We start from the raw sequence: 13,317 nt of genomic DNA, 5'->3' as shown, positions 1-13,317 counted from the left end.
TTCTCTCAAGGCTGAGTGTTATTAAACCCATTGTCATCCAAGTAGAGTCTTTCTCTCAGACTAAGAACCAACAAAATCTAAACAGTTCATCCTTAATTTGCAATTAAATTTTGCTTGCATTTCATTTTAGGGTGTATCCTGCAATGCATCATGGGACACGGCCATGAAGATGATCGTCAACGATCCGCGATACAAGTGAGTTTATAAATGATAGAAGTAAATTTTTCTTGTTTACAAATTTGTTTGTTTACTTGTATCAATTTTTTTGTAGTCTTTGGATCCCCCAGAAGCCTATTGTTTTTAGACCCTCCACGTCAAATGTCAAGGTTATTATGGCAAAAAAAAGTGTTGTCCGAGTGACAACTTAAGAAGGACTTTGCATATCAACCCCAAACTTAGTTTGTGGATTGGTCTTGGGATCCCCCATTCGAACCTTAATTTTGTTGGACCCCATTTGTTGGACCCCATGGTCCAATGTCAAGATCATCATGGCTTAAAGGCAGTGGACACTATTGGTAATTGTCAAAGACTAGCCTTCACAGTTGGTGTATCTCAACATATGCATAAAATAACAAACCTGTAAAAATTTGAGTTCAATCGGTAATCGAACTTGCGAGATAGTAATGCAAGAAAAAACACCCTTGTCACACGAGGTTTTGTGCGTTTAGATAGTTGATTTCGAGACCTCAAGTTCTAAATCTGAGGTCTCGAAATCAATTTAGTGGAAAATTACTTCTTTCTCAAAAACTATGGCACTTCACAGGGAGCCGTTTCTCACAATGTTTTATACCATCAACCTCTCCCCATTACTCGTCACCAAGTAACGTTTTATGCTAATAATTATTTTGAGTAATTACCAATAGTGTCCACTGCCTTTAAACAAAACAAATGTTGTCCGAGCTGTAATTCAAGAATGAGATTAAACTCAGCGGGGTATTTGTCACTATTCCATTTACTTTTTTTTTTCTCTTTTTAAAACAAACATTGTATTATCATATTTCATGTTTTAGAGCCCTGACCAAGTTGAGCGAGAAGAAACAAGTCTTCAATAACTACAAGGTGCAAAGGAGCAAGGAAGAAAAGGTAAGAGCAGGAGAATTAGATTAAATACAATAAACAGAAAATACAGTAAGGTGTACAATAACATACAATTGCGAACATAAAAGTTACAACATTTCAAAAGGTCAAAAAGTTGCTTGAACACTTAAGTATTTTGTTGTGACAGTTATTTCACTTTGCATCTTTAAAGGCAGTGGACACTATTGGTAATTACTCAAAATAATTATTGGCATAAAACCTTTCTTAGTGACGAGTAATGGGGAGAGGTTGATGGTATAACACATTGTGAGAAACGGCTCCCTCTGAAGTGCCATAGTTTTCGAGAAAGAAGTAATTTTCCACTAGTTTGATTTTGAGACCTCAGATTTAGAACTTGAGGTCTCGAAATCAACCGTCTAAACACACACAACTTTGTGTGACAAGGGTGTTTTTTCTTTCATTGTTATCTCGCAACTTCGACGACCGATTGAGCTCAAATTTTCACAGGTTCGTTATTTTATGCATATGTTGAGATACACCAACTACGAAGGCTAGTCTTTGACAATTACCAATAGTGTCCACTGTCTTTAAGTCATGTTCCCAGTGTGCTGTACAAGTATTTATATTTATATTTGTATTACCCCCTAAAAGCGAGCCCGACTAATTCCCCTTCCTGCCTCAGTTTGGTTTACATTGCTTCTGTACTTTGTGTTTCTAAGGAAGAGATGCGGGTGAAGGCAAAGTCGGCTAAAGAAGACCTCCAGAGATTCTTGGAGACGCATCCCAAGATGAACTCCAACGTCCGATATAGGTAGGACAGTAGGTCGTTACTTGTGTACAATAATCCAGTGCTTCGCAGCCCACTCCTACATCAGGCTGCCCTCCCGGTTTTGTCAATACCCCTTGTTCAAGGGTGCCAGTCAGAAGAATAGAACCCTGAAGAATGATGTTGACAAAATCAGGAGACCGCTAACATTATGACCAGTAAGCTCTGCTTACCGCAAATTACCGCAAGTTATTGCAAATTATGCATTTGCAATCACCAATCTCTGCTTACCGAGCAAGTGCTGAATTTCTGCGCTAGCTGTCTTAGCAAATTCCTGCCAACCCATGAGTTACACTTGACGTAAGGGAGGACTACATGCATCAGGTTTTGCAAATTTTGTGGTAAGCAGAGCTATTTGATAGAGCCCCAAGCCTCGCTACCATGGGCAGTGCGCCATATCGATACCTCTTGTCACTAACCCCTGGCAGGGATGTACTGGGAAACAACTCTGATTGGCTCAGGAAATTGGTTATGCATTAGATGTCAAGTGCGTGCGCGCATAGTTTTATAATAGTTGCATGTTGATCACGCGCGCGTTTTTTATGACACGAACACGTTTTTTAAAAACAAAAACAAAAACATTCTTTAAGACGAAAGACATGCGTGCGCGCGACATGCGTGCGCGCGTAGAAAAGATTGAATAATGAATATGTATGCTCATTTATGGCTCATTGAAATGTGCTAGCATATAGCACATTTAGATTTGCCAATTCCAGGGGTTATGATCGAGCAAGGCATGCTGGGAAAAAATGGCGCGGTGAGATCGATCACCCCTGGGATTGAGGTTGTAGAGCGCCGGCACGTTATCCAGAGGTTACAAGTTCAAGTCCCATCTTGCCAACTTTTCCTTTTTTTTAACCCAAATGTCATTTGTAATTTACCCATACACTGATGTGTGTCAACCACTGTATACTCAGTACTTTCCCTGAGTCTTTCCCCCAAAAAACATTCAATAGGATTAGTAATTAGGATGGGATTCAAACCCACGACCCTTGCAATTCTAGAGCAGATGTCTAACCACTAGACCACCCAGCTTGCCCAGTAACTAGGGGCAGTTTGAATCTTTGTTTTAGCAGAAGGTACGACAGCGTTTTTGATTGACCTTCAGTTTACTTAGGATATATATAACAACAAATAATAATAACAAATTCTTATACAGCGCATTTCCACAATAATCTTATCAATGCGCTTTTACATTAGTCCCCTGGTCATAGGGCCAATAAACATCCCGTTAATCTTTCTCAGCTCCCTGAGGAGTATACAGCCTGATCTGCCGTGGCGCTCCGAACGCTTTTCATTCACAATATCAACCTCTACCCTCGCAGGTACCCATTTATACCCCTGGGTGAAGAGAAGCAATTATAGTAAAGTATCTTGCTCAAGGACACGAGTGTCACGACCGGGTGTCGAACCCACACGCCGGTGACTTAGCACCAGAACTTGAATTTGATGCTCTTAAACACTCGGCCGCGACACTCTAAAGAATATTATTTGTGTTTAACCTATACACCAAATGGATGTCAAGCACTGTTTACTCAGTAGTTTCCCAAATCCTGTGAAAAAAAAAATCCAGAGGCATATAATACTCAAGTGGGATTCGCACCCATGACCCTTGCCACTCTATAGCAGACGACTTACCAACTAGACCAAAGAGATCGCCTGATAGCTAGAGGCAGTTTGAATCCTTGGTTTTCGCACTAATTATACAATCAGATTTAAAGGCAGTGGACACTATTGGCATAAAACCTTACTTGGTAGCGAGTAATGGGGAGAGGTTGATAGTATAAAACAGAGAAACGGCTCCCTCTGAAGTGACGTAGTTTTCGAGAAAGAAGTAATTTTCCACGAATTTGATTACAAGACCTCAAGTTTAGAACTTAAGGTCTCGAAATCAATTATAAAATGCACACAACTTTGTGTGACAAGGGTGTTTTTTCTTTCATTATTATCTCGCAACTTCGACGACCGATCGCGCTCAAATTTTCACATCGAATTTGCGAGAAAATAATGAAAGAAAAAAATACCCTTGTCACACGAAGTTGTGTGCATTCTGCTGCTTGTTTTTCGAGGCCTCAAATTCTAAACTTGAAGTCTCAAAATCAAATTCGTGGAAAATTACTTCTTTCTCAAAAACTACATCACTTCAGAGGGAGCTGTTTCTCACAATGTTTTATACCATCCATCTCTCCCCATTACTCATAATCAAGAAAGGTTTTATGATGATAAATATTTTGAGTAATTACCAATAGTGTCCACTGCCTTTAAAGCACTGTATACTCCAGGGGCATATTACTCGAGTGGGATTCAAACCAGCAACCTTTTTCCATTCTAGAGCAGACGGCTCACCTTGTAATTTTTCACCACAGGAAATCGGAGATGCTGTTTGAAAACGAGGAGGTCTGGAGGGCGGTGCCGGACCGAGACAGACGCGACCTCTACGAGGACGTCGTCTTCTTCCTGGCCAAGAAGGAGAAAGAGGAATCCAAGAATCTGAGGAAGAGGAACATCGACTCGATGAATAACATCTTAGACAGCATGCCTAACGTGACCTTCAGAACGACCTGGACGGATTGTCAACAGTATCTGATGGAGAACCCCACATTCGCTGAAGACGAAGAACTCATGAGTAGGAACAAATTTTATTATTAATTTCAGATTTGTTTTGTCTGCCTTGTAAACAAATTCAGCTGGGTTTTTTTTCCCCCCACATATAGAGAGATCTTGCTCTTTGATTTACTTCTCTAGTGCCGAGGACACTGCACTGTTCCTAAAAAGCTCTGTGAAGTATAAACCCTGGGGGTAACCAATAGGTGGAAATGCCATCATTTTAACATACTGTCTAAATTTGGATCTCTGTTTCAGACTTTTTGGTCAGCTCTCACCCCTAATTGCCCAGTTTACAATAATGTACCAATGCCTGTTACATTAGCGCCCTGGTCATTGGGCCGATTACATTCCTTTGTTCTTTCTCACCTCAGTGGGGAGGTACACAGCCCCGGGCTCCTGTGGCGCTCAAAGGCTTTTCCAAACACAGATTCAAACTACACTTCACAGGTACCCATTTATACCCCTGTGTGAAGAAAATTGGAATCTGTAAGAGTTGAAATAAATAAGGGAATCAATGTGTGGTGAAGAGGTTTTCAACTAGTGGTTTAATCCAAACGAGGCCTGGTTCTTGATAATTTTACCGAGACGAGGTCGAGGTAAATTACCTAGAACCAGGCCTCCGCAGGTTTAAACCACTAGTTGAAAACCGATTCAACACACTTTGATTCCCATTCATAAATACCTTTTTGGTTAAAATAAAAGGCGTAATAAAGTAAGAAACTCCGTTTCCGAGTGCTTGAGCTCTGTTTCCACCTCCATGGTATGTTCAGTATGTACATGCACGATGTCCTTACGCGTGTGTTTTACGGTTCCGTTTGTGCGCATGCGTGTATAGTCTTGGTGCATATTCGCTGGTTTTCCTTTCACACACAGCGCGGCAAACTCACCGACAGCGCCTGCATCGCCCGTAACAAGAAACGTCTTGCATCAAGACTAGCGCGGACAACCGGTTATAAGCACTGGTCATTATCAATGGTTTAAACATCCCCACTAGACACGCTCTACACCAATAGAAATAGCGAAACTGTCTGAGTTATTTATGAATAAGTGTTATGGTCTTTTTTTCTCCAGTTATGGACAAGGAGGATGCTTTGATCTGCTTTGAGGAGCACATCCGCCAGCTGGAGAAGGAAGAGGATGAAGACAAAGAACGAGAGAGGTTGCTTCTCAAGAGAGGCTACAGGAAATGCAGGGAGGGATTCTTGGTAAGATTTCAAGCCTTCTATTGGCAGGAGTGTGTCCAATGTGTTCAGGAAGGAGTGTGTGTTAATCTTTATAGATAGGGGGTGCAGGAAAATGCAGGGAGGGACTTAGCCTGAGTATCTGATGTCACACTTTGTGGCTCGTGAACAACGCCAGAGACTGGCTTCCAGCCGTCGTGTATCTTCACATTTCACCTACATTCATTTCACATAGAGATACGTAGTCAAATCTATACCAACATTACACCTGTATACATAATGCACACGCGGACACAGCATGCAGACGACCGAAAGTAAGCTTTCGATATCTGTGTTTTGATTGGTCAGCTGCACAAACACTACCTCGGACCATAGAGCAAAGACCAATCAAAACACAGATACCGAAGCTTTTAGTCACTGCATTTATTAAATGATATTATTGTATCCAATGGAATCACTGGATTTGAGTAGCAAGCACCTGTCTTTATCCTTGCGGAGGAAGGGTGCACCCCACTATAGAAGAAAACAGATCAAAGAGCCAAAGAAAAGGGATACAGTGTCAAAACTTTCTCCACAAGTGACTTGGGGGTTGTTGACTTCCAACTTGAGGTATTTTGGAAGACAAAATGGTTCTATTTGCCATGGACATTTTTCAAGATTGATGCCCGGAGACTTATCTTGTATTCGTTTTTTCTTTTTTCTCCTCGTTAGGTTCTTCTGGATGAGTTGCATGAGCGAGGGCAGCTTCACTCCATGTCACTCTGGATGGATCTCTTCCCGGTGGTTAGCTCCGATCCTCGTTTTAATCTTATGCTAGGCAATCCCGGTAAGTCCAACATTTATTCATTAATTTATTGGTATAATGTGTGATGTGATCAAGCTAAACGAAGGGCGTATCAAAGCGCTTCTGACATTATTACCCCTGGTCACTGGGCCTTAAATCATTCCTTAAACCATCTCAGCTCCCTGGGGAGTATACAGCCGGTGCTGCGAGTTACCGCGCTCCAAGCTAATCATTCACAAAAACCATCTCTGCCCTCACAGGTACCAATTTTACCCCTGGGTGGAGAGAAGCTTATGGTTAAGTATCTTGCTTAAAGACACTGGACACTATTGGTAATTGTCTAAGACTAGCCTTCACAGTTGGTGTATCTCAACATATGCATGAAATAACAAACCTGTGAATATTTGAGCTCAATTGGTCGTCGAAGTTGCGAGATAATAACGATAGAAAAAACATCCTTGTCACACGAAGTTGTGTGCTTTCAGATGCTTGATTTCAAGACCTCAAATTCTAAATCTGAGGTCTCGAAATCAAATTCATGGAAAATTACTTCTTTCTCGAAAACTATGTCACTTCGGAGGGAGCCGTTTCTCACAATGTTTTATACTACCAACCTCTCCCCATTACTTGTTACCAAGAAAAGTTTTGTAATAATAATTATTTTGAGTAATTACCAATAGTGTCCACTGCCTTTAATCGGAAACACCAGTATGAATAAACAAGCGAAAATATTCTAACAGGGATGACATTTTCCACAACAAAAAATACATTATTATTTAAAGGCCAAAGTATATCTTAATTGATATTGGCAACTTCCTTCCTAAAAATTTAAATAAAAAAGGGGTCAATAATTAGCATTGAAAAAAAATGTGCCAATGTGTATTTCAATAAACAACTGGACTTTAAACCCCTTTTTCTCAGATACTCTCTTACATCTCTTGGTGTTTCTACTTTAAAAACTTTTGGACCAAAGGTGGTGTCAACATGGGCTTTTCATAATAAATAATAATAAAGAATATTTATAAGGCGCCAATCCACCAAAATGAGGTGCTCAAGGCGTACAAGAGGGGAAACCACACACAGCAAGGAAAATAAGACATAGAACAATGACACATAAGCGACATTAAACAATGTGGTTTTTAACTTAATCTTGAAGTATTGTTACGATCCAAATTCCTAAAGGCCAGAGATTCCAAAAATAACCCCGCCCTAAGAAAATAAGGGTAACAAAAGTAGTCAAACAGACCAGCACAATATGAAACAGCAAGTATGTTCAATTAAATTTAATATAAACCATTACGTAAACAAAAATAAGGCAATACAAAAAGGCAGTTAACCAGTTGTGACATGAATTGAATATAAACGGGGGGCGAGCAGCCTTCAATAGGGTTGAAGACCCAACAGCCTCTGATATACCTCGACTCTCTCGGAGAGAGCTGAAGACCAGTGTTCGCCTATTCTGATGAAAATGTCCCCGTAGATTGTTGTCCTTCCAAGGTACGCGATGTGATGAAGCCCGGTGTGGAAAAATGGTCGGCCCCCTCGGTGCTCTCTGCTTTCGTACCGTCGTTGCTTCACGCAACCGGTACAACAAAGTCCGACGACCGCAGCTCGGAGGAAAAGAAAACTCGCACAGTACCCAAGTCACGAGTCTGTGTGTCGTAAAGTTCGACGCTCTCGGGAATTCACGGCTCCGCCTCGTCGACGTGCAAACTCCCCGTCATTGAAGAGCCACCGCAGCCTACTGCATGGTTTCGGCAGCGACGAACTTTACTGGAGGCTTCACGGATTGATCCGTGCAGGAACGGCGAAACTAACACATGTCGAACATCACAGTTCGGCAATTAAAAATGCCGCTCCAACGTGGGCATACTCAGAGGGAATTCTCCACCCACTCAACTCTGCTACTCTGCAGACCTCCGCCCCGAAACTGAAGAAATAAAAATGTGAGGGATTGGGATGGCCGCAATCCTTCCTTATGTAGCGAATCCTGAATTCTCAGCATTCTCCAAACTCTGCGAATTCCAATATTCTGTTCATGTCTGCAAAACAGGTGTTTGTGTGGCGTACGAAGAAAAGTTCCAACCGATTGACGAGTTTAACACACGCGTGACTGCTCACCCCAAACTTAAAGTATGTGTGCTCGCCCCACTAAGGAAATCTATAACATTCTACACGTATAGTATTAAATACTTAAATAAAGAAACATTACTTCATTGCTACTGTAATCCTAACGCTTATTTTAAAAAAACGGATATTTACTCTGGACCGTTTACTCTGGACCATGACAGTATTGAGACCAGAAATGTTGCGAGTTTGAAGAGGTAAATCATTCCAGAGTGTGGGTCCAGCATGGGAAAATGACCTATCGCCCCATGATTTACTAACAGTATTAAAGCAAAGATCATGCTCTTTTCAGATGTACAACAAAAACAATTAATGACCTGGGTCGACTCATTTTGCTTGATCGCATTACGTATTGTATGAATCCCCTCTACTGCCACTCCCCATGTTGTATCGTAAACTTTGGTGTGATCCCTGGTTATACAACAATTACAAGTTGTATGGTTTCTGACTGGCACCTTGAACAAAGATATTGACAAAATAGGTGAAGCTGCCAACATTGTGACGCAATGACTAATACCAAAAGGGTATTTGTTCTAGAACTTTAACTAATATTATTTTCTGTTTTCCTTTTTCCTACAGGATCTACTCCATTGGATCTCTTCAAGTTTTACGTAGAGGACCTCAAGTCTCGTTTCCATGACGAGAAGAGGATAATTAAAGACATCTTGAAGGTTTGTAATCAATTTTATTTTTTTTGCTTTTTTTTAAATATATATATTGTTTTTTTTTGGGGGGGGGTTCAGGAAATAAATTATAAGTGTGTCAATTAATAATAAAACAGATTGGGTTCCTCACTCCATTTTACAGAGCTGATGTTGATATTAAGATGTGTTGGCAGTGGACACTAATGGTAATTACTAATGGTAACTAATGGTAATTACTCAAAATAATTTTTAGCACAATAACATACTTGGTTTGGGGAGCGTTTGATAGCATAAGACATTGTGAGAAACAGCTCCCTCTGAAATACTGTAGTTTTCAAGAAGGAAGTAATTATTCACGAATTTGATTTCGAGACCTCAGATTTAGAATTAGATATTGAGGTCTCGAAGTCAAGCGTCTGAAGGCACAAGGTGTTTTTTCTTTCATAGTTATCTCGCAACTTCGACAACCAATTGAGCTCAAATTTGCACAGGTTTGTTATTTTATGCATATGTTGAGATCCACCAAGTGAGAAGATTGGTCTTTGACAATTACCAATAGTGTCCAAGGTCGATAAGTCTTAAAGGAACGTTACAGGATTGGTGAGAAACTTACACGGTCTTATAATGACGATAGTAGATTACCAAACGTGCAAACGTGTACAGTGCCTTTGAGAGAATTTTTTTGAAGGACTAATGAAGAATTTAACACACTGCCTTCGATTAACCAATTAGCCATAAGATGGTCTTAAAAGCATCCCCCCCCCCCCCTTTTGTGTGTTGTACACCATCCTTGTCTCGCACATATTGGAAAGTTTGTGTGAAATTCAAGTTCCAACATGCATTGGTCACGTGAGGGAAACAGAATTGCACATATTTTAAACAGAGCCTGTCATTCAAATACGTGCAAGGCTTGCCGAGGGTGAAGGACAAGATAGTTTTACCTGTGTCGTGGTTTTAACAGATTTTTCCCCCCCCCCCTGTCTTTCAGGACAGAGCAATGTCCATCGAGATCAACACATCCTTTGAAGATTTTGCGACGTCGATCAGTACTGACAAGAGAGCTTCCACCCTGGACGCCGGAAATATCAAACTCACCTTCAACAGTGTAAGATTGTTTAGCAAAGACTTTGGGCTTTACTTGAGATACTGTTTTATTTACTATGTGATAATGTGTACATCTTTGTGTGAAATGACTGCAAATCTCCATGTGAAATGAATGCAAGGTTAAAGGTACATCTGGCTTTATCCAGTCAGACTGGTAACTGGCATTTATATTCATGAGCCTCAAAGTGTGATGTCAGATGTTCAGGCTACGATCGTTTATGACACTAGGGGCCTTTCTCAAACCTCGGCTTAGGCTCCGGCTCGGGCTCCGGCTCCGGCTCTAGGCTCTGTGTGCTGATGATCGTGCAATACGCGCTGCACCAAAATGCAGGATAAAAAGCCATGCTGCGTATGCAGCGTGAAGGCCTTAGCCAGAGCCTAAGCCGAGGTATGAGAAAGGCCCAAAGTGGGTGGTGTAGGTTTAGAGTTATCTTTAGGAAACTTGCCCACATCAGAATGTCTGCTTTCACAAAGTCCCCATTATCGGATTTGAGGCATTGCATGGTGGGGTATCAGTATATGTTTGGTTTACAACTGTCTTGCTTTTTAACTACTACCCGGGCGGAAAGTATAGGAAATTGGCTGGGACTACTACTTAGCTTCTAGGATAGTTTTAACTGCACTGCCGCGGAGTCAGCGTGCTCTTGTCATCGTCAGGAGACCGAAGAGATAAAAGAGAAGTGGGACTTTTTTCCCCATTCCCCAAAATTAATTAGTAAACAGGTAAGTTTTCAGTTTTGAAAACTGAAAGCTTACCTGTTTACTCATTAATTTTTGTAAAGCGCTTCGGGACTGATGTGTGAAGTGCTATATAAATGCCGTTCATTATTATTATTATTTTTACAAATACAATGTTTTGTTTTTTTTCTTTGTAGTTGATCGAGAAGGCGGAGGCTAGAGAGAAGGAGAGACAGAAGGAGGAAGCCAGAAAGCAACGAAGGAAAGAGGGCGCCTTCAAATCCATGCTCAAACAGTCGGCACCGCCCCTAGACATCAACTCCAACTGGGATGATGTACGTCTAGTCCCTGATTAAATCCTTTGATTATAAGTGTTTGAAAAGAGAGATACATTATAAGTGATATTGCATTTTGAATAATTGATATTGAGTTATTCATTTCAGTTTTTGTCAAACACCAATTAACGGAGCTTTGTCTTAAAAATCAAAGCAGGCCTCTGGTGGTACGTTAAGTTGTAAACTCTCACCCGAAAAAAAGATGACAAAATAGGAAGACGTCAACATAGCGCCAGATAGCCCAGTTTGAAGAGTGCCAACACTTTAATAATAATAATAGTAATGAACCATTGTTTGTAAAGCGCATATCACAATCACAGGGAAGTCTCTATGCGCTTTGAGATAAAAGTTAATAGAGATTACAGAAAGTAAGTAATTACAAAAGCAAAATTTAGTTGATACAGAAAGAAGTACTGAAGGCTATTGCAAAAGTAAATGTGTTTTTAACTTTGTCTTAAAGGCAGTGGACACTATTAGTAATTACTCAAAATAATTATTATCATAAAACCTTTCTTGATTACGAGTAATGGGGAGAGGTTGATAGTATAAGACATTGTGAGAAACAGCTCCCTCTGAAGTGACAAAGTTTTCGAGAAAGAAGTAATTTTCCACGAATTTGATTTCGAGACCCCAGATTTAGCATTTGAGGTCTCAAAATCAAGCATCTGAAAGCACACAACTTCATGTGACCATGGTGCGACAGGGGTGTTTTTTCTTTCATTAATATCTGGCAACTTCGACGACCGATTGAGCTCAAATTTTCACAGCTTCGTTATTTTATGCATATGTTGAGATACACCAACTGTGAAGGCTAGTCTTTGACAATTACCAATAGTGTCCAGTGTCTTTAAATAAATTCACTGTTTTGAGCTTGCCCGGAAGACTATTCCATAATTTTGCTTTAAACCGGAGGTCAATGGTTCGAATCCCACTCTGGTCAGTTTCTCTTTCTCCAACCACAAATCTTCCCGGTCATTTTCCTTGTGGTTTATTGATATTTTGATGTTCATATTTTATATTTAATTTTTTTACACAATTTTAATAATATCCCTGTTTCAGGTCCGTGATAGATTTGTTAATGAGTCTGCGTTCGACGGAATCACAGTTGAATCAGAGAGAATCCGACTATTTAAAGAGTTCATTCAGACACTGGAGGTATGTAACCATCACATCCTCTAAGATTTATTCATGTCGAAATTATTTGGGTATTTTTTCTTCAGATTGTTGAGAATGATCAGAGCATACTAATCGGAACGTTGAGTTGTTAACCACCAATTCTTTTCAGAAGCAACACTACTTAAAAAGAGATTTCCCATGGTATTACTAAAAACCTCTCTTAAGGCCCGGTCCCACTGCAGCGATAAGGAGAACGATAACGATCACGACGCAAAGAGAACACGTTCTATTTGTAAAATGAGCGTATGCGTATTCTGCGTGGAGCAATTCAACCAATAGAATGCGCTCTCTTTGCGTCGTGATCGTTATCGTTCTCGTTATCACTGCAGTGGGACCGGGCCTTAAGTTGTTCTTCCACCATGCAAAGTTTCAAATCCTACTTTCAGATTGATATGAATAACTTTGAAAATCATAAAGTCTGGTTCATGCAAAACCAAGCAGCATTTGGAAAAGAATGGTGTGTACCGATCGTTGTGTCACCAAAGTATGATCAGGGGCCAATTTCATAGAGCTGCTTAAGCCAAAAATTTGCTTAAGCATGAAAATTGCTCGCTTATTTTACACATGTTACTGGCCAAAATTTCATGCCATATACATTGCTTGTGACTGGTATTTAGCTGTTGTTTGCTTAGCATAACAATTGAGTGGAGTCTTGGCCGGTAGTCTGATTTTACTAAGCAATGAATTTGTTGCTTAAGCAAAAATTTTTGCTTACGCAACTATATGAAATTGGGCCCTGGTCTTAGCCTTCTTTATTCTTAATTTATGAATTACTTTAAATTGATCGCCACCAAAATGTAAAGAAAACAGAATGATC

The 13,317-nt window shown here is 40.3% G+C and overlaps 1 protein-coding gene across 2 annotated transcripts in view; it reads left to right on the top strand.

Moving 5' to 3' along the window:
- LOC117299855 (pre-mRNA-processing factor 40 homolog B-like) overlaps positions 1-13,317 on the top strand; it is a 35,484-nt gene that overhangs the window by 17,777 nt on the left and 4,390 nt on the right. For both annotated transcript variants that reach the window (XM_033783420.1, XM_033783421.1), the window contains exons 11-20: positions 131-195; positions 1,011-1,083; positions 1,758-1,849; positions 4,231-4,490; positions 5,543-5,676; positions 6,364-6,478; positions 9,143-9,234; positions 10,196-10,312; positions 11,187-11,324; positions 12,384-12,479. In XM_033783420.1, coding sequence (XP_033639311.1) covers positions 131-195; positions 1,011-1,083; positions 1,758-1,849; positions 4,231-4,490; positions 5,543-5,676; positions 6,364-6,478; positions 9,143-9,234; positions 10,196-10,312; positions 11,187-11,324; positions 12,384-12,479 — 1,182 coding nt within the window. The remainder of the gene's footprint in view (positions 1-130; positions 196-1,010; positions 1,084-1,757; positions 1,850-4,230; positions 4,491-5,542; positions 5,677-6,363; positions 6,479-9,142; positions 9,235-10,195; positions 10,313-11,186; positions 11,325-12,383; positions 12,480-13,317) is intronic.

This window comes from Asterias rubens, chromosome 15 (genome assembly GCF_902459465.1).
Source record: "Asterias rubens chromosome 15, eAstRub1.3, whole genome shotgun sequence".
NCBI classification, from domain to species: Eukaryota; Metazoa; Echinodermata; class Asteroidea; order Forcipulatida; family Asteriidae; genus Asterias; species Asterias rubens.
Note: the sequence above shows the minus strand (reverse complement) of the source record. Positions and strands in the feature narration are given on the sequence as shown.